Source organism: Protopterus annectens, chromosome 2.part1 (assembly GCF_019279795.1).
Source record: "Protopterus annectens isolate FY-2018-M chromosome 2.part1, PAN1.0, whole genome shotgun sequence".
Classification (NCBI taxonomy): domain Eukaryota; kingdom Metazoa; phylum Chordata; order Ceratodontiformes; family Protopteridae; genus Protopterus; species Protopterus annectens.
The window spans coordinates 1,667,507,301-1,667,527,452 of NC_056729.1; the positions used below are offsets into that span (position 1 = coordinate 1,667,507,301).

A 20,152-nucleotide genomic window follows, 5' to 3' on the forward strand; every position below is an offset into this window, starting at 1 on the left:
GCCAGAAGTCAGATGACTAGATGTATGTGATGTCATTCTGTAATCCATCACTAAAAATGTCATTTTAATACTAGGTGAGAGTGAAGTCTCATTGTAGTCGGTTTTCGGAACCAGACAGAGAAGGACTCCTCATCCATTTCATCTTGCCTTGCTCTAGTAAGTGAACCAGGGAACAGCAATTCTTTAGATCAGTCAGGAAAACATAAGATTAGTTAAGTACTGTTTTTTTCTGTATCTGTGTGACTCTATTCATCTGTGTTATTTTAATATTTCTTGTGACAGAAACTCGGGTGCTTACTGTAAATACATATTTAGTATTTTCTCTGTTTTTTCTTCTTATTAAATATATTTAAACTTTTCATTGACTGGTCTTTTAGAGAATATTTTAATCTCGGAGAGTACTTATATTTGGTGACAGCTCTGACCACTCCTGGAAGCCTTGCTGTTGGTCAAACTACCATTTGTATTAATATTAATTCCAGTCAGTATATAATTGGGTACATTTGCAACAGCCTTAGAGTGGTTGGCTTTATAGTGTCTGGTGGTGGTGTAACTACCTTATACTCTGGGCAGAAAGGAGCATAGCTAGTAAATCTGTGCCAGAGTTTCTCAAGGGTGTGTGTGTGTGTGTGTGTGTGTGTGTGTGTGTGTGTGTGTGTGTGTGAGCGAGCTGTTTGGAGCAGGGACACGAAGCAATGATTTCATAGAGGGGGCGCTGGAGAACTTGGCTTAGACACTCAGCTGAGGTCTCAACTCTATAGCTGGCCATTGGTGAGACTTACTGGGGACCTGAAGGGAGACAAAGAAATCCACACCTCGGACTGAGTGTGTTCCTGTGTACTCTTAAGGGAAATGGTGCTTAATGCAGAGTATCTAGAAATACTGGGTGTATCAATGTTTGTTCCAAGTGGACATCCCTCTCCAGTGCCTGTGGTAAGGATTCAGGCTCCTTGATTACTGGCCCAGAATGGGGACATCACACAGTCAATCAGAACATAGGTTCATAGGTAGATAATAGGCTATCTGCCCTAGGGCATTTATAAGCCTAGCCAGAGTGTATTTGGCTTCCGCCTCCCTATTAGATTAGCCTACTGTGCCTCTGTAAAGTAGGTCACAGAAGGTACCCTTTTAAGATTAGTTTACTGTGCCTCTGTCTAGCAGGGACACAGAAGAGATCCCAGGGATGAATTTGCGATTTCCCATCCACGCATCAAGATTTCGCTTGTAGAGATTTAAATAAACAGCCTCTGCTAGGCTCGAACCCAGGACCCTACACACCATAGACAACATGAATTACCACTAAGCCATGACAGATATACATGACATCTGGAGCTTGCCCTGGTTAAATGGAAAAAAATAATTTACAAATGTCGTAAATCAGTAAACTCATTTTCATAAAATAACCAAGAAAAAAAACAGAAATAGCTCAGGGAGCACAGTACTAAATGCCAATAGCAAAAACAGAGTCCAACAGCAGAAGTAGGTAGATGAGTGCACCAATGCCATATTTCAGCAATAGTGGCATTAGGACATACTTAAAAGTGTACACACCCCTGCTAAAATGTCAGGTTTTTGTGATGTAAAAAAATGAGACCACAATAAATCATTTCAAAACTTTTCCCACCTTTAATGTGACCTGTACAATTCAATTGAAAAACAAACAAATCTGTTAGGGGGAAAATATAAAAAATAAAAAGCATACAATAAGCTGGTTGCATAGGTATGCACACCTTTAAACTTCAAATCAGGTAATCCCAAACCACTTTGTTCTATTGGAAGGATCAACTTATCCAACTTGACTTTTGTCCTCATCCCTTCCCAGACAAAATCATTCAAGTCCTATTAACTTCTATCCAGAACCTCTCCTCCATTTAATAAAACTATGCCCGACTTCTGTATAAAACCAAAGGAGCTAAAAACAATTTCACTTCTTGTATCTTGATATCCACATCCATAAAAAATAGATTTTAGTTTCTCAGTTTTTGTATCATCTTTTTTTTTTGTCTCTTCCCACATATCCACAGCTGCCATAACAGAATCCTTTTTAATCCACATTCGTAAGTACTTCATTTTATCATGTCACCATAAATATAGGTATTGATGAACCAATTCATGTAAGAGTACATAGTTTACATTTATTGCTTTTGTTTTATCTTCATTAATTTTGTATCCTGAAAAGGCACAAAACTGGCTCACAATGTTCCACAACTCTGAAATGTCCTTTTCTGGTTTTATCATATATACAATTAATATCATCTGCAATAAAGCCACCTTTTCTTGATCACCATACCAATTATGTCCTTGAAGTTCTGAGTCCCTTACCTTCTTCACCAATGGTTCTAAATATAACAAATAACAAAAGGGGAAGAGGACACCACTGCCTGGTTCCTCTGCTCAAACAGAACTGATCAGAGAGGAACTCCCCTCCCACTTTAGTTTTCATCTCTGATCCCTCATACATCCTCCTAATCTATCCTCCTAATCACCCTTACAGTTTTATCAGGGAATGTAAATGCTTCCATTGCCCTACTCATAAAATCCCGCTTACTCTGTTGAATGCTTTCTCTGCATCAAGACTCACCAAAAACAATGGTATTTTCTTACATTCTGCTTTATTACGTATCATTGTTCTATTAATGTTATCAAATATTTGCTTCCCCTCCATAAAAACCACACTGATCCATAATTTTGGCATCATGTTTTCCATTATAGACAAACACTTTATAACCAGATATATCTTCACTGTTGCAAATCAAATTCTAGTCCCCACATATAATATTCCCTGCTGAAAATTAATTATTTATTCCAGACTTTTCTTAATCTACATTGTAGCAGTTCTAGGCAGAATATTAATGCATGCCAGTGTAATCCTCTTCCCTTGCCAGCAACCCCTTAGTACTACAAATCTATTTTTTTCCTCTTCTATCACTATTGAAGCTCCTCTCACAATTAATACAATCCTTTTTTTCTTTCTTGCAGATATTCAAGTGAATACACATCCTGGAATCATTTATCAAATTCCCATGTTCAGTTCCTCCCAAATGTGTCGCATGTAGCATAGCTATCTGTACTCTGCATTTTGTAATATAGATCACTATGCTTTCTTTTTTTTGTATTTATCTGTGAGACCATTCACATTTAAAGAGAATATGGAAAGTTCTGTCATTATAAGTTAGTATTCCCACCTGTTATGTATAACAGCTTTTTTAAATGTCTAATTTCAGCTTTTGTGTTACATACACACCCTGTTTGGCAGGTTGATCTTTTATGCAGTTGTTTCTTAGCATATCAATTTGAACCTATGTCACATATTGCAAGACTTTTTATTTTAATGAAAACCCTCAAAAACACACACACACACACACACACACACACAAACACACACACACAATACATTACCATAATAAAGGCAGGAATTGAATTATTTATGTAATGTTGCTTAGTTAGGTTGTATACCATATAGCAATGTATGTGGAGTAAAGTGTTTGTTAAGTTAATTATAGTGTGACTACTTTTATATGAATATAAATTTGCCTATGTCACAAGCAATAATTCAATAAATGTGTTTGGAAAAAAGAAAAAATATATTGCCCTAATACAAACACGCAAAACTGCATAAATCTTGAAATAATGAAATTTAACTCTCCTAATAGGAAGAACTGTCCCAGACTGACAGCTGCATTCACAGGCATGAACTGACCTATAATGAAGGTTATCCATGCTAAGATGCATATGCTACAGCTGGTGCTTCTTCTACTTCCACTAAGTGCTGCCAGTTTTTGTCTTACCTTTATTCCTCTCCCAGATGTAGAAAACAACTTGAAAGCTTTCAGGAAACATTCTCCTAGCCATTGAAAGAAAAAATATATTCTGTTTTTAATTGTCCTTATCAGCTTGTCTCTACAGAAACATGAGAACCAGATAAATGGTTGCCTTCCACTACAAGCTTTTCATGTTGCACTATGAACATTCATTTGCTACAGGAAAACTTTTTATTATATTTAGTGTTCTTTTATTTACTTGCTTCTACTTAAAATTTATTAGATCAAACCAAGGGCCTTAATCAAGTCTTTCCCATATGCAAAAGTAGGGATCAATTTTACTTGCATCATGCTCTTTTGTCCAAGCTTTCCTCTCTTTTTACAATGCAGTCCCTGTATTTTCTTAAAATTGAAGAAGAAAGAAAGAAAGGAGGGAGAAACAGGGGTACCTTTTTACTTTACTATCCCTATTACATGAACAAATAACTGAAACATCTTTACTTTATAGCACACAGTAAATGTCATGCTTTATAAAAATACTGTTTTACTTACAGCTGCTGCTTTCCTTTCTCTTCTCCTCTCCTTAGCGTTTTTTTCAAACATTAATGACATGAAGTACAGCATATGCTTTAGAGTCTCCTACAAGTTTAACAAAGTTAAAAAAGTCCAATATTTCCAGGTTTTCTTTTTTCTGTCATGTTTCACAAATCTAACAAATGCTTTGTAATCCCACATTTTTTCATTAATTTCTGAGTTACTGGTTTTCTTCTTGTTGATCTCTGGTTCATTACCAACATACCCCTTGCTCTTCTAGTTAACCTCTGTGCCTTTTTCTGAACCTCAAAAATGTTACTTTGAAACACTAGAAAAGCCTTCACTGGCAGAGTCTGTCTATGAGCTTTATTATCAGAAGAATAAGAATCAAAACCCCCTTTGGTTTGATAGCTCACTTTTTGCTTGACAAACTTTTGTATTTCCTCCTTACCACGTTCTGCATCAACAAAGGACTTTGATCCTCCAGGGAAAAAAAATTCTGAAGATAGCTGAATACAGCAGTTTGAATCTCCTACCTGCCGGTCGATATTCCTGGATTGCTGGAATAAATGTACTCTTCTGCCTGGTGTACAGTGAGTACTCATTTTCCACTAGCACTCTGTCTCGAACTTTTAGTACTTTGTCCTTCTGCCATAGTTGGGTCAGAATCAACTCTTTCTACTGGCACAATTGTATCTTTATTATTGAAGGTCTTGACTGCTTCCTCATGGCAAGGTTTGGAGCTTACACACAATGTGCCCTTTCAATGAACAACTCCTGTGGAATACCACGCCAGTTGCTAATTTGTACTTTCATAAAATTAATACAGTTTGTTCCTTCCAATTTATCTCGTACAGCAGAAAATCTCAGGTTTTCTCTACATGTTCTGTCCTCTGATTCTACCATTTTTTTTTTTTTTTTTTTTGGGGAATATCTCTTCTTGAGCAGTCTCGTACTCAGCCAGCCTTTTCTTCATTTAAACTTCTGATTTTTGCAGTTTTATCAGCTCATCTGAATATCTGTTTAAAGCTTCTTCCATTTTCCAGCTTTTTATTGGAGTTGATATATGAACACATTTGACTTACTTGGAAGTCATGTTTTACACCAAAGCCAGAGCCTGAACTGCACGATTTTTTTCAGCCTTCTCACCTTTTGTGATTATTTTCTTTCCGATTCTCTGAGTTTCTTTTTTGCTGGCATCCTGGTAGTGCACTTACTAGCTGGTAACTGAAATTTACCCAAGACAAATTCAATTGCCCTCTTTTCTAAGTTTCTGGTTTCACACTGGAGAGCTGAAATTAAGCTGTTAGTCAATGTCCAGCCATCTTGTAAGGCTCAAATCCTACAACTGTTGAGCAAAAAGCAATTCCAGCGTCAGATTTGATACAAGGGACAGCTTTCAGTAATTTAAACAAAAAATAAATGAAAAGTGTAAACCAAGCAAGTGTGAAAAATAAAAAAAACTGCAGAAAGCCCTGGAAAATGCTTAATTTCTTACATCTGCAAAATATTAATTTGTTTGTTTCTAGATTTGCAAATACTCAGCTAAAATTGCCTGCACAGGCTGACCGTCTTCTTCTCTCTCCTCTTTACAGTGCTTTCTTGTTACTCTTTGTAATTAATACTCCTTTTAACACCTTCTCATCACCCTCCTTGCAATACTGGATAGGTCCAGACAATGTTTTGTATACCCTTATAGCCAGTGACCCGAGGTTACACTATTGATTTTACCTACACTCTATTTCTGTGGCAATCACTTCTCTTTTCCTCATGGCCAGTAAGCCGTTATAATTCCAGCTACAAATATTGACGGTTACTTTATGTAATGTGCGTGAATCTTTTTTTTTTTTTTTAGGTCATTATGTTTAGTAATTAAATAGGTGCATGTCTTACCAGCATGTATATGGCAATGCATGATGGAACTCACCATTTTGCAGCTTTTTTCTTGTTCCTTCACTGTACACTAACAGATTGATTATAGCTGTGTCTTTGACTCTCTGCTTTAGAAACTAGCATCTTAACTCCTCTTTTCTTGCTACATTTCTCTTTTAGGTTACCTTCAAGACACAGTCTGGGTTCTTCCTTTTACAAAATGCAAGGCATTCCACATCTACAATTGAACCCCCCAGAGTACAGCATTCTAGTTTTTTTCATCTTACAAAAGTTGTGCAGAGTAGCTACTTGTTAACAAGGCTTGCAGCTTTTTATTTAGTTGTTTGTAAAAGCAACTGCATCAGTTCAAGTTAAGGAAACATCCATGACTGCCTGCTCCACCTCCTCCCACTTTAAATGTTCATCTATTCTCAGCTAATTTAATTTGGTAACACAAATTCCACTGGAGTCACCACACGAAGACACTCACTGGAGATAAAACCTTCTTTATTTACGAACAAAGACACAAGCGCTTTCACGTAGCTATACTACGCTTCTTCAGGTGTAATAAAACATTAAAAATGACAGGCTTATATACAGAAACTTTTGGCGCTCAAACCAACAACTTAAACAGTAATTAAATAATTAAACAATTAAATAAATAATTACTAACACATAAACTTACTTTCCATATCCCATTTAAAGAAACAGCGTAAGAATGTCCTAAACTCAATAAAAGCTACAGCATAAAAGCCATTAATAGACTATATTAAACAGAACAGCGAATCTAGTCGCTGTTTAAAGACATGGTTAACTAAAGCAATTGTCTCGCAATACTATATAACAATGCAGGATCATAGTTAAAACAAAAAACAGAGTATACTGAATGTGGACAAACCATGTGCCGGTTTACAGATGCATCTATAACATCTTTCATGGTTAGTTCTAGAGTCGCTGTCTAAGTATAAACAATCCCTAAAGCGACATCACAAGAAGGCAAATAAATTCTAAACAAGACTGTCCTGCAGTCAGAACTGATCCAACAAATAAGAACAATGCAGTGCAACGGACAGCAATCCAAATATAAACAACAACCTACTCACCCATGCTGTCAGTAAATAAACAGGATATTCAAATAATACAGCTGTTGATGTATCGTCAAAAACAACTTTCCACCAACAAATTACCATCATGATGCATACTAGTCAAAAGTCATTATCCGTACTAATGCTGAGTGGCCCAAACAGCTCAACTACAGCATCAGGTTAAAATACTAAAAAGTAAAAAATAAGTGAAAAAATAATAGACATAAAATTACGGAAAAACCACTCCGCCTCAACAGACATGCGTATATTGAACAGCCCTGTCAGAGAGCCATTGGGCCGGGCTGGAGTGCCAAAGTCTACGCCCAAACCCGTCTCTACCCAATCAAAGTTCGCACATTGCGGGCTAAAGTGCCACAAAGATAGCACTAATAGAATAAGCTGAAAAACTACGATAATAAATATAGTATGAGTTAAAAATATATGTAAATTCGGTAGAAACATCTACCGTCATAAATTATAACTAAAACATCAAGGCATGGAATTTCCACCAAACGTAGACAAAATCTAGGCTAAATGCAAACGAAAACAATAACATTGAAACAGTAATCAAACTAGTTCAAGCAGTTGCCACACAAATAAATACCGGACATGGGACTTACTAGATGAGAAATATATGATTGTTATATAAATCCATGGTCATCTAGAGACACATGTACAGCTAAGTGTCCAAAACAAATGGAAAGGGGCACATGAGGGGTCAAGCAGAGAACAATATCTGACAGCAGCACTGACATAAAAGGTGGAAAAATGAGGGCAGTGACTAAATGCTGATGTAGCCTAGAAATAACAACCAAACACATAGGACACTAAATATCAAAATCTGAATACATAGCTGAGTTGCTGATGGCTTTAAACATACAAATATAAAAAAGGGAATATGAAAAACCCAGGTGACACAGTCAGAGAAAAAACATTAACCTAAAAAAGGGGGCTAAGCCCTGAGGTATGAGGGGGCATACTAAGTCCAGTGAAGGACTTAATGGGTGTAACTGACCATTAATAAAAATGGAATACTGAACCAACTTTTGTCAACCCGCATGGGTGGACAAAAAAGAGGTGAAAGACATGAATAAAACCTCAGGCCAGATATCATAAAATATATGCCAGTATTACAGCTTCCTGTTATTAAGAACCGGTTTAACAGATACATACTGATTAATGCCTGGGAGTATATGCGCTTTCAGTGTAAGTATCCATTTAAGTTCCCTGACAGCCAACTGGTTCATATTATCTCCTTCCCTACTGCTAATGGTGAGTAATTCCAGGACCATAAAACTAAATCTATGTGTATTGAACTCTACTATGTGCTTAGCCAAGGCATTACTTACATTGGCTTTCTTGATATCGTAACAGTGATTGTAGATCCTGTCACGAAGTCTCCTCTTTGTGAGGCCTACATAAAAGGCTTCACAAGAGTCACATGTTGCTAAATAAATTAAATTAATGCTGTTACAATCACTATAAAACCTGGGTGTAAATATAAAGGACCCATCAGGGTGTGAAAAACTGACATTTTTAGAAACATATGGACACATGTGACTAATTTAATTTGGGCTAAGAATGAGTTTGCATGTCCCCAAATAATAACCAAGCATTTTTAGTCCACACTTAGCAATGTGCATGATTTTAAATGCATCTCTGCCATTATTTGTGCTAAAATTGCCTGCACAGACTGTTTATCTCTGTCTGCTTTGCTCCCCCAACTCCAATTCACCAGCCATCCCCAGACCCTGTCATTTATTCCCTCTTAATTCCTCCTACAATTTAGTACATATTACCCACCCTTTAATTAAAGACATATATATTAAAAACCCTCTTCCAATTTCTGTTCTCTCTCAATTTATGCTGCAGTCCATTCCACCGACTTAAAACTTTCTTTACTGACATTCTTAACCCACTTTCATGTGCAACGTCTCACATAACTTGCAGGAGCTAAAAGCTGTTGTATGCTGGCCGGATGTCGGGTCGCTTGGTGTGCAGGATCTCACATGTTAAGAAAACTGCAACATTACAATAGAAGTACATATACATTTATCAATACACACATAAATACATACCAATACCACAAAAGCACTTTTTTACATATTTATATTATTACTTGTAGCTACTACTTTGGGCTATTATCCTTCTCATCAATACACATTTTTGGTCTCCTCCCTCGTCTATACACCACTCACTTCTTTACCTTCCCCCACCACAGATTCAAACCATACAGCTTTCTGGACACAACCTAACCCCTCTCCACTCCCTATCCATCTATATACTACCCTGCAAACATCTTCCCACCCTTTTACCACACCTGTTTTTCTCCATTTCTCATAGAACTCCTTTCATTAATATACCGCATGGCCATCAGCTTACCAAACCTCCACTTTCTTTTACCCACCATCTAAACTCTCACCATCTCACCTCACAATGACAGTAAATCAATTGCTACTGCTTTGTACACTCACAACACTAGCTCTCTTTACTAACTACCATAATATTCCCACATCATAGCCCAATTCCATCACAAACACACATACATTACATCTCAAAACCCTCTTTCCCTCCATGTCTATTTCTCTGTCTATGTGCCAATTTACATGCTCAGATCTTTTCTCTTATAGATATATTAAAGTAAATATTAACACTTTATCAGCAGTACTAGATGTCAGATACAAATACAAATGGCTCTATACCTCTACTGACCCCACCTCCATCCTGAAACTTAGTGGAGATATTCACCCTAACCCTAGACCCACATATTAACTACCCACCATGGCCAACCCATTGCTTTCCTGCGCTCCCAACACAACTTTCCCATAAGGTAATGAAACCAACCTCTTTCTTTTCAACATTAACCTCAGAAGCATCTATAGCAAAATTCATAATATTCATGCATGTCTAGATTTTTACTCCCAAAATATTCTAATCCCCACTGAAACTTGGCTAAAACAAAAAATACCTGACAATGAAATTATTCCCCCAGGTTTTAACATACTCAGAAAGGACAGAAATCTTAAAAAAGTGGCATTGCTATTATTCATGTAAAGAACTTATAAATAACTCCAGCCCATCTAAATATCCTAAAATGTAATAATGCTGAACATCTGATTGCATACCTCAAAATCAACCAAAAAGAAAGCTATATGCATCTCAGCTGTATACATCTCACCAGGCAACACAACATTACCACAGCCAAAAATATCCTACACCGAATATCTGACATCTCCCAGGAAACCTTCATCTTAGGAGACCTAAATATAGACTGGCAATCCATAAACAGCAGCAACCCCAAGGACTCTATTCACGTATTTGGCTTCATCCAACTAATAAGCTCCACACCAGAATCAACAAAAGCACTAACAGACAGTCCACAATGGACTGGGTATTAACTAACAAACCCAATAATATAAAATCTTCTGGTTGCTTACCAGATACTATAAGTGACCACCTCCAAACTATGTAATCAGACATGTTTCACCCAAACAAAATCTATAAACAAGTACGGAATTTAACCAAAGTTGACAAAGACACCTTTATTACAACCCTGTCCCACTACAACTGGAATGTATTACGAGTATTGCCCCTAGATGAAGCAATTGCTCCCTTCAATTACCCCTTTCTAAAAATACAAAATGATTTAGCACCATTTAGGACAAGAAGGGTAAAATCTAAAAGTGCCATGGCAGACAAAAGAGACCAAACAGCTCATGTTACAAAGAGATAAAGCATGGCAAGAATGGTATAAGAATAAAACTCAACATGTCTACCGACATTTTAAATATCTCAGAAACCATACCAAGTTCCTTGTTAAATTTACTAAAATAATCTCCAAAAAAGCACCAAAACAACCCCAAGCTTTTTTGGTCCTGTCTAAACAAACTATTACACCCCGGCCATACCACTACACCCTGTATTACACCCCGGCCATACCACTACACCCTGTATTACACCCCGGCCAAACCACTACACCCTGTATTACACCCCGGCCAAACCACTACACCCTGTATTACACCCCGGCCAAACCACTACACCCTGTATTACAACCCGGCCAAACCACTACACCCTGTATTACACTCTGGCCATACCACTACACCCTGTATTACACCCGGGCCAAACCATTACACCCTGTATTACAACCGGGTCAAACCACTACACCCTGTATTACACCCCGGCCAAACCACTACACCCTGTATTACACCCCGGCCACACCACTACATCCTGTATTACACCTCAGCCAAACAACTACACCCTGTATTACACCCCGGCCATACCACTACACCCTGTATTACACCCCAGCCAAACCACTACACCCTGTATTACACCCTGGCCAAACCATTACACCCTGTCCTACTTCAAACAACAGACAGTCCATTGCTACTCAGTTCAAGACTCATTTTATCCAGTCAGTTCTATCACTAATCAGTGACCAGATCAATTCACCCCTCCAACTTCCATCTGTTCTCAAAAGCAACACACGTTCTTCTAGTTTACAGCCCTTCCCAACATCAACCATGAAAAAATTACTAGCCAAATTAAAAGCAACAACCTCAGCTGCCATTAACCTTCCCAATGAGTTCCTCAAAATAGGTGCAGAAGCACTAGCCTTCCCGGTCTTCATTCTAATCAACCGGTCAATAACTCAAAACTATGTCCCATCCATCTGTGAAAAATCCATTATTATGCCACTTCACAAAGAAGGTACTAAAAGTATCATACGTAAAACATTAGTTAGACAACAAAGCATTGAGTATCAGATTAAATGCAAAAGGCTGCGAAGTGTACAATCTAATCTTGTGAGTCTCACTTTTTTGTTAAACAAAAAAAAAACAAATTCCAAAACTCATTACTACACCTTTAAAGCATTTTTACACAGGGGGGCTTCATTCCAGTGCAGTTTCAAACATGGTGGGCTACACCCCCTACACCTCTAACACTTGTATACACAGGGTCCAAAACTGCTGTCGATTGGAATATGGAGAATACTCAACGGTACCAATGGTACCACATTCGTGGACAATGAACAAACACACACCCACCAGTTCACATCTTCAGTTCCAGGATTAAGAGAACTGCAATCATGATCAGAAAACACCTGGCACATGGGAGACTGACGAGCTGAGTTCACCAAATGAAATCTCTCAACCTCCAAGCTCTATGCATGCATTTTCTGCAGGATATGAAGCTCAAATGTATGTCATTATTTAGTGATTTCAATCCTCTGCTTGCTATAATACCATATGCTTTGAGGAACAGAATAAAAATAATGCAAAAAATGTGGACCTTCTGTGAAAATCTAGACAACTGACATGTATACCATACAAGATTAATATGTCAGGATCTGTCCTTTTCAATGTCTTTGCAAGTGACACTGCAGATACACTTGAAGAAAAAGGCCGACTTCTTTGATGATACTCATGATAAACAAAGCAGTGCATGAATGATGAGAAAAGATTTTGCAAGATTGGTGGACTGGTCAAAACATGATAGGTTAAAAACAAAGCAAAATAAAGTAAAATGGAGAGGAACCAACAGCAAGAGGACCCAGCATTAATCGTATCAAATGACAAGGATTAGCAGACAATATGAGAGAGCAGAAAGAAAGGCTGGCAGAACACTTGGATCCACAGGAAAGCATCGCAAACAAAACCTCTTTTCCTCTAAACAGATGAGTAAGATGATGCCATGTGGTGTACTGATCACAGTTCTGCAGACCTCATGTATCCTAACATGTCTTCTGTCAACACATCTGTATGAAGTCACAGAGAGGACGGTGCAGTGGTGGATGGCGCAGTGGATGCAGCAATTTGCATTGTTGCCTCACAGCAAGAGGTTCTCCGGTTTGATTCTCAGCTGGGGTGCCTTCCGTGTGGAGTCTGCATGTCCTCCCTGCGTTTGTGTGGGCTTCCTTCAGGTGCTCCTTCTCCTTCCCACGTTACAAAGGTGTGCATTTGGAGCATTTCTCCCTGGGCCTCCACTGAAAACTGGTTCCAAGTTGGATTTACCTGATAAACAAATGCTAAATAATAAATAAAGATGCAACACAGTAAGTCACCTAGAAGGAACAAAAAGTTTAAAATACCAGAATGCAATCCCAGCAGCCACCACCATAAAGAGGTAAAAAGTGATGTACGACAACAAAGGAGCACAACACACGCAAAGTGGAAACGTGAGGTGAGATAAGGAAAACCACTTAACAGAGTGAGAGATGACTGGCAACCTATGTAGTAATAATAATAACGAGAATAATAATAACGATAATAATAACGATAATAATAATAACGATACTCATAATAACGATAATCATAACAATAATAATAACGATAATAATAATAACGATAATCATAATAATGATAATCATAACGATAATCATAACGATAATAATAATAACGATAATAACGATAATAATAACGATAATCATAATAACGATAATCATAACAATAATAACGATAATAATAATAACGATAATAATAATAACGATAATAATAATAACGATAATAATAATACCGATAATAATAATAACAATAATAATAACGATAATAATAATACCGCCACCACCCATTTGTTAACCATGTAGGCTCAGTTTGCAAGGGTAACCAGAAAGCAATGCCTGGTTAAGTGACTTCCTTAAGATCACAAAAGTAGGCAAATGAAGGCTGGAGGAACCAAACCCTTTAGCCACAGGAACTACAGCTCACAAACATAACCCTCTGTGTCAACTACCAAGCACATAAAATAGGTACACAGTCAAAGACAGCAATGGAATTTAAGATTGCTAAGCTTTAATTAGGCACTTCTTTTCAAAGGTGGCACAAAAAATGCCTTGTTTAAATTAGTCCCTACAACTTATGCAGCAGATTGAGAAATGGTCAAACTAGGAGGATAAGCAGTCCTATTCTTCCAACAATGTATGCCTGAATCACTACAGTGTAAACACTGTACCTCTGCTGCAATGGACAGATCAGTTGCACATAACTGCTTTCTGTACACTCAAACATCAGATGACAGGGTTTGCTCAAAGGCACATACCAGTGTGTACCCTTCACTCCCCCACTGCATGACAGGTGAGCAGAGGCATCTTAAGAGGACAACGGCCTAGTGGGACTAACCTGTTCAACAAAAAGTAAATAAATAAAATAAGCTACAATCTCATATTGCAATGCAAGGCTTTGGGTTTTTCTGACCAGCCCAAACTGCTCTCCCAACCTCACTCCAGAAAATGATTCAATGCCTCTATATCATCAATAATTCCTTTTTATAATCCGTTATCATGTAAGCCAGTACAGACTTCCAACGTTTGTTTCCACGACTGCCCTAGGTGGCCCTCCTGCAGGAAGTATAACTGATGTTGCTCTTTTCCACCCAACTCAACGAGCCTTCTGGGTCCTGCACTACTGCCTAGAGCAGAGTCAGTAGCAGCAGAAACAAGCAGTCTCATGAAGAAGATACTGTGCAGACAGCTCTAGCTCAAAATGGACTCTGCAAACGTCATTCAGGAAGAGCGAAGCACTACCAAAAAGAGAAGTATCCTAAACATAATTTATCAAAGACAGGACACAAAACAACATGTCTTCATAACACATGTCCTGGAGAAAAGCTATTGTACTTCAGATCTAACCTAGCAGCTAAAGGCACAGTATATGATGAGATTAAGCAGCTAACGCAAACATCAGCTATTGCAGTTATGTGATGGGCTTTGAAATTGTTGAGAAAGGCCAAAAGGAAAACTACACATACAAAAATGGGGGGGGGGTGGAATAAACAGTACTACACTCCCTGCTACAGAAAGCAGAGCACCCTACATGACTGGCAGGGTTCAACATCATCAAAGTACTGTACACTCCACATAAAAATAAATATTCACCTTCTTTGAATTACAAGTATATCCACTGTAAAAAGAAATATCCACAAAGAAAACAACATAAACCTGAAATTTAGCAATACGCTCTTCCTTATGGGGTTAATAACTGGTTTGTACCACACTGCCTAAAACTGCAAATTAATCATATCATCCTAATCACGTCGACATTCTTCCAGCATCATAACTTTACCTGAAGTAAGCAGATAATTAAAAAACTAATATCTAGGGTTAAACTTCAATGTAAGCTGTCATAGAAGTTTTCATAAAAGGCACATAAGCTAGTTGTTACCTCACTCCATGCAGAAGAAATGTTTTTTGCACAGGTCATCTTATATTACTGCTTATTCAAATGCAGAAGTTGCTTTTCTCAACTGCTACAAGAAAAACTTTTTTTTTTTTTTTTTTTACTGCAACTGATCCCATTTTGTATAAAAAGAGAATAAAAAAAACATTCATACTTAAAGCAGAAATTCAGGTCTAAAGTATCAGAGTCCAAAATAGGCAGCAGCTGTTGACACTTCAAGGTCAGCACACTGCATCATGAAAGCTTTCAGTACAACAGGAAAATGTAGAACTCTGTATACACTCACGTTAGTACCCACTATGTTAAGCACACAAATTTGTAGGTTGGTATTTTGATGAGGTTATCAGCTTTCAAACACAAATTTAACTACAGCACCAAGAAAACTGGCAAACCTGAAGCAGGACTCTGGCAGTTTAACTCAAAGTATTATATGAGCTACTAATATAAGCTACTTCTTATAGTCCTGGGTTCAATTCCCTTACTCCCTGCACGCTTTGTGATTTTGAGCAAGCCACTCAAAAAGTGCTCCTAAGTTGCCTGTGACAACAGTACCTGTTCCTAGTACATTTACCAGCCTAATTAATAAAATGAAAATGACTCCAAATGGAAAACAGTAATATTAGGCATCAGTCAGGGAACCACACCACTTAATATGACCCTTCAACTCAATCTCCTTTAAAGACCAATAAAGAAGGGATCCAGAAGGATGGTAAAAAGCATGTAGCTGAAGTACAAAACAAAGTGCCTCAAAACAAGCTGCAATGAAAACTGTTTGATTTGACACCTTCCACAGACAAGTTATGACAGACAAAGACAAAACAGGGTAGTTGCAGGTGCATGACCATTCACAAAATTGCATGCAACACCTGTCCCTCACCACTTACCTGTTGACCCTAGTTCATTTTGTAAGCAACAGAAAGAAAACTAGCCCAATACTAGTCCACGTATCAAGAATTTGTAAACTCTCTTCCTCCATGAAATTACACTCACAACTTACTCCCTTGTTTGAGGGAACTGCACCTCTCGGAAATAACAGCTTCACTGGGTGTCATTATTGCTAGCTGGAGTAGGTGCAATCAGTGCCATCTGGAAAAGATGCCATTTTGGGGGGTATTATTTGCTGAGGCAAGAATATTTTCATGCAGAACTCACAGCTTTTACCCAAGTTCCTCAGGCAGGCAAAGCAGGTTAAGGCAAGATTAAGAAAGCTAAGACTAGCTCCACCCCCCCCCCCAAAGCTTTCCAACCAAGCAAGCATCTGTCAGTGATGCCCCCAATCCCCACTGTACTATGTAAGTGCTGGTGTGACTGCACTAACTTGACAAGAAGTGCTATTCCATAATAAGCAATTAATTTCCCTCGCTTCCCCAAAAGGGCAACTTGCTTGGTTAATGCTCAACATATCTTACCTAACCAGCCATGATGACACCTGGGCTTGCAGCATACTCACAGTGGCAATATCGCTGGCAGACTCTGTGTCCCAAGCATGAGCAGGGCAGCCATCAAGACATTTCCTGACAGACTCGCTGCCAGTTTGCTTAGCACATGTGTCAGTTTCCCCTCATGTGGCACAATGTTTTCACACATCATGCAGTAAAGCTCTAATGTAATCAGGACAGACACTGTAGCTGTACATGTGCAATATAAATGCTCCTAAACCCACTGCAATGATGTACTCTTCCAACTCGTTTCATGTAGGCCAGTGCACATGTGCCAACATCATCTTGTATGTATTAACACAACACTCATGTTCAGGTTTAAACCAAAAACAGTATTTCTCAAGCACACAACTTATTAACTCAGTGTCAGTTGCCTTTGTCTGCCATGTTAGATGCTACATGCCATCATGTAGCTGAATAAATGCCACCAACTAGCTCCAAGAGAATAAAAAAAGAAGAAATGTCTTTTCATTTTCTCAAGAAATATACTGTGCCTAAAACATCTGTCAACAAGCTATCTACATTACAGAAATCTATAAAAATAAATGTATCTCTCCTCAGTTAGACAGTTATAGTCAACAGGAAAATAACCTCAACAAAAATGTATCAATCCAAGCACCATCTTTAATAATAGCAAGATTCCAGACTTCCAACTGCCTACTTACTTGTGAACATCGCATGAAAATATGGACTACAAGAAGCTAGCACAACCTTGTGAGCTTTGATCTCTTTGGTCCCTACGTGCAATATGATGTCACATAGCAGTCCACGTTGTCTCATTCTGTTCATAGACACAAAAGCATCGTGGTAGTGGCGCTTGGAATTGTGAGAGATGCTGTGTCCATCACGATTCAAAAGTTGCATTCCACCCTCCATCGGTGGAGATTCCCAGGAATTGCTCACCCTTTCCTGCAGGCTTCACTCTTCACAACTGCAAAGTAAAACAATAAAATAAATCTGTCAGATTTTCTTAATTTATAAAAAACAGGACTAATACAGGCACTTAAAAATCATTTTGGCACTTAAGATTATGTTTACAATTCTTGAATTAGAAGACAAGTCATAGCACTGAAAATGTTCCTCTGTGTACTGATGTGTGTGCCTTTTTCTTCCCGCTTGATCAGAAGTTGTATAGGGTTCCATTAAAATCTTAAGTGTTTTAAATTTAAAAACAACTACACCAGTAACTACACAAAAGGTGGGGGGACTACCAGTTTAAAATGCAGTACCAGAAAGCCTTTTTTTTAAATATTCTTATTAAATAATAAAGTATGCAGTATGTGAAAAAACAGGAAACACAGGAATGTGCACGTCTCATGCATGAATATGCCTTTCATCAGTATTGTAAATTCTGTAAAACTGTAGCTTTTCTCTTGGTCTCTACTGTAAATCAGCATTCTTCCGCAAGTGAGAAAAATAAATAAAAAAAAAAATCCACCAACATGAAATTAACAAATTAAAATGGAAAGGACAAAAGTAATCAAATTCAAATACTTGTATTACTTATAAAATGCTAGCAATATTTAAAAGTATCAGACTTGTCAAATATATTTTTCCAAGATGCACTCACTTGCTGAGCTGATGGAATTTGCTAGCCTTAATCCTGTCCAAATCTGTAGTGCTATCTTAAAAGCTAAGTGCAGTACACAATGGCCAGAAACAAAACAAAAAAAAAGAAAATGCTATTTGCCACAGTAAGCATGCTCACAGGTTTATATGATAGTAAATGCAGGTAAACTCAGCTCTGGAGATGAAATGTATGCAAACTGTCAAAACGTGCATAACCAGTCATGTATGAAATCAAGAAAAATGTGAGAAGCAAATAAACTCTGCACACAGGTATAGCCAGGAATTTTGGAGTTGTGCATACACTTCCACAATGTGTCCGCCTCTCCCTGAAAGTGTTCCCCACCCGGACTGTACAGATTGTTGGGTGGTACACCTTTCCAGTACTGAACTAAACATCCTAAGTATTTCATAATCCTTCCATAAAAATGAAGGCGTTTAGCAAAATTTATAACTTAATAAATTATTCCAAAAAACTATACGCCATTGCATATCTAGCTGCAACCTTGCTGCCAGGACCTCATGCTTAAAAATATTTCTCAGGATGTTTACTGCAATCCAAAGAAATACTAGAAATAAAAATATAAAATTAATAAAACAACATGGACAGTAAGGAAAATACGTCAAGAAAGGCAGACATTTCACATAGGAAATGAGCTGTGCATGTAAGAGAAGCGGGTTAGCCAGGAATAATTACAGACCCCTGAGAAAAAAGACTGCTAAGGCAAGCACGTGTGTTTTTAACAAAAATAATTTTTCAGGCATACAAATTTAGAGTGAACTTAAACAGTGCCCTACTAAGAAGGGACATAACACTGTGAAATTATTCTGCAGGACTGTAATATATCAAACACTGCTTCACTTCTGGCATTTATATTCAAACATGGTGGGATACAGATCCACAACTCTTCAAGGATTCCTCCTCTTCTCTCAATTATGCTTCGCTTATCCATGATATTGTGGGCCAGAAATGCTGAATTGGGAAACATCTGACCACACAGTTCACTGCCCCCTTCAGAATGTACCTGACCAGATATACGATACAACTTGAGCAATCACAATCCTTTCTTACTAAGAAAACCAAGGGCCTAAATCACAAAAGCTACACTCATTATCTTAGTCATGTGGTCACTCAAGCAAGTCCAAAAGTGGCAGAAACACTCTCTCAAGAGATCTCAGTCTCTTCTCCAACTTAAATAGAACATGTTTGAGGGATAGACATGTCTCACAGAGATGATCACTTGTATGGAATCACCTTCCTCTCTATGTGCAGCAAAGTATGTTCTATTCAACTGTAATTTGGAAGGGGAATATGATATTTACAATGGGCCTGGCACTCATGTCTCCTTATGGATAGAGGTATCTTATATATTCCTGTCTGTCAATGTCTTATTCGGATACAGGATGTCATCAGTCTTTCAGGAAAACTTGGCTAGGCTTAGAAAGGCCTCCTGGGCCATTAGCCGACTAACAATCTATGATATGGATGACTGGATGTGAAATCACAAGTTCACCCCTGGAATGACAACCTTGTTGTTTATGGATATAGCTAACTTCTGTCTGCCCCGGGGTTATTCTTACTGATAATACAAGGAGGTCTGGGTAAATTGTACTATAACTATTAGGGCTAGTAACTTACTGGGACTGCATGGCTAGGCATCTGCGATCCTTAGCCTGTTAAGTACCTATAATCCGATAACACGGAATGCCACAAAGCAATGAAA

General features: G+C 38.0%; 1 protein-coding gene across 3 annotated transcripts in view; it reads right to left on the reverse strand.

Moving 5' to 3' along the window:
• The window catches only part of KLHL17 (kelch like family member 17), a 1,233,332-nt gene that overhangs the window by 725,220 nt on the left and 487,960 nt on the right, over window positions 1-20,152 (reverse strand). For all 3 annotated transcript variants that reach the window (XM_044063097.1, XM_044063096.1, XM_044063098.1), the window contains one exon: window positions 17,528-17,793. In XM_044063097.1, coding sequence (XP_043919032.1) covers window positions 17,528-17,738 — 211 coding nt within the window. In that variant the 5' untranslated portion in view covers window positions 17,739-17,793. The remainder of the gene's footprint in view (window positions 1-17,527; window positions 17,794-20,152) is intronic.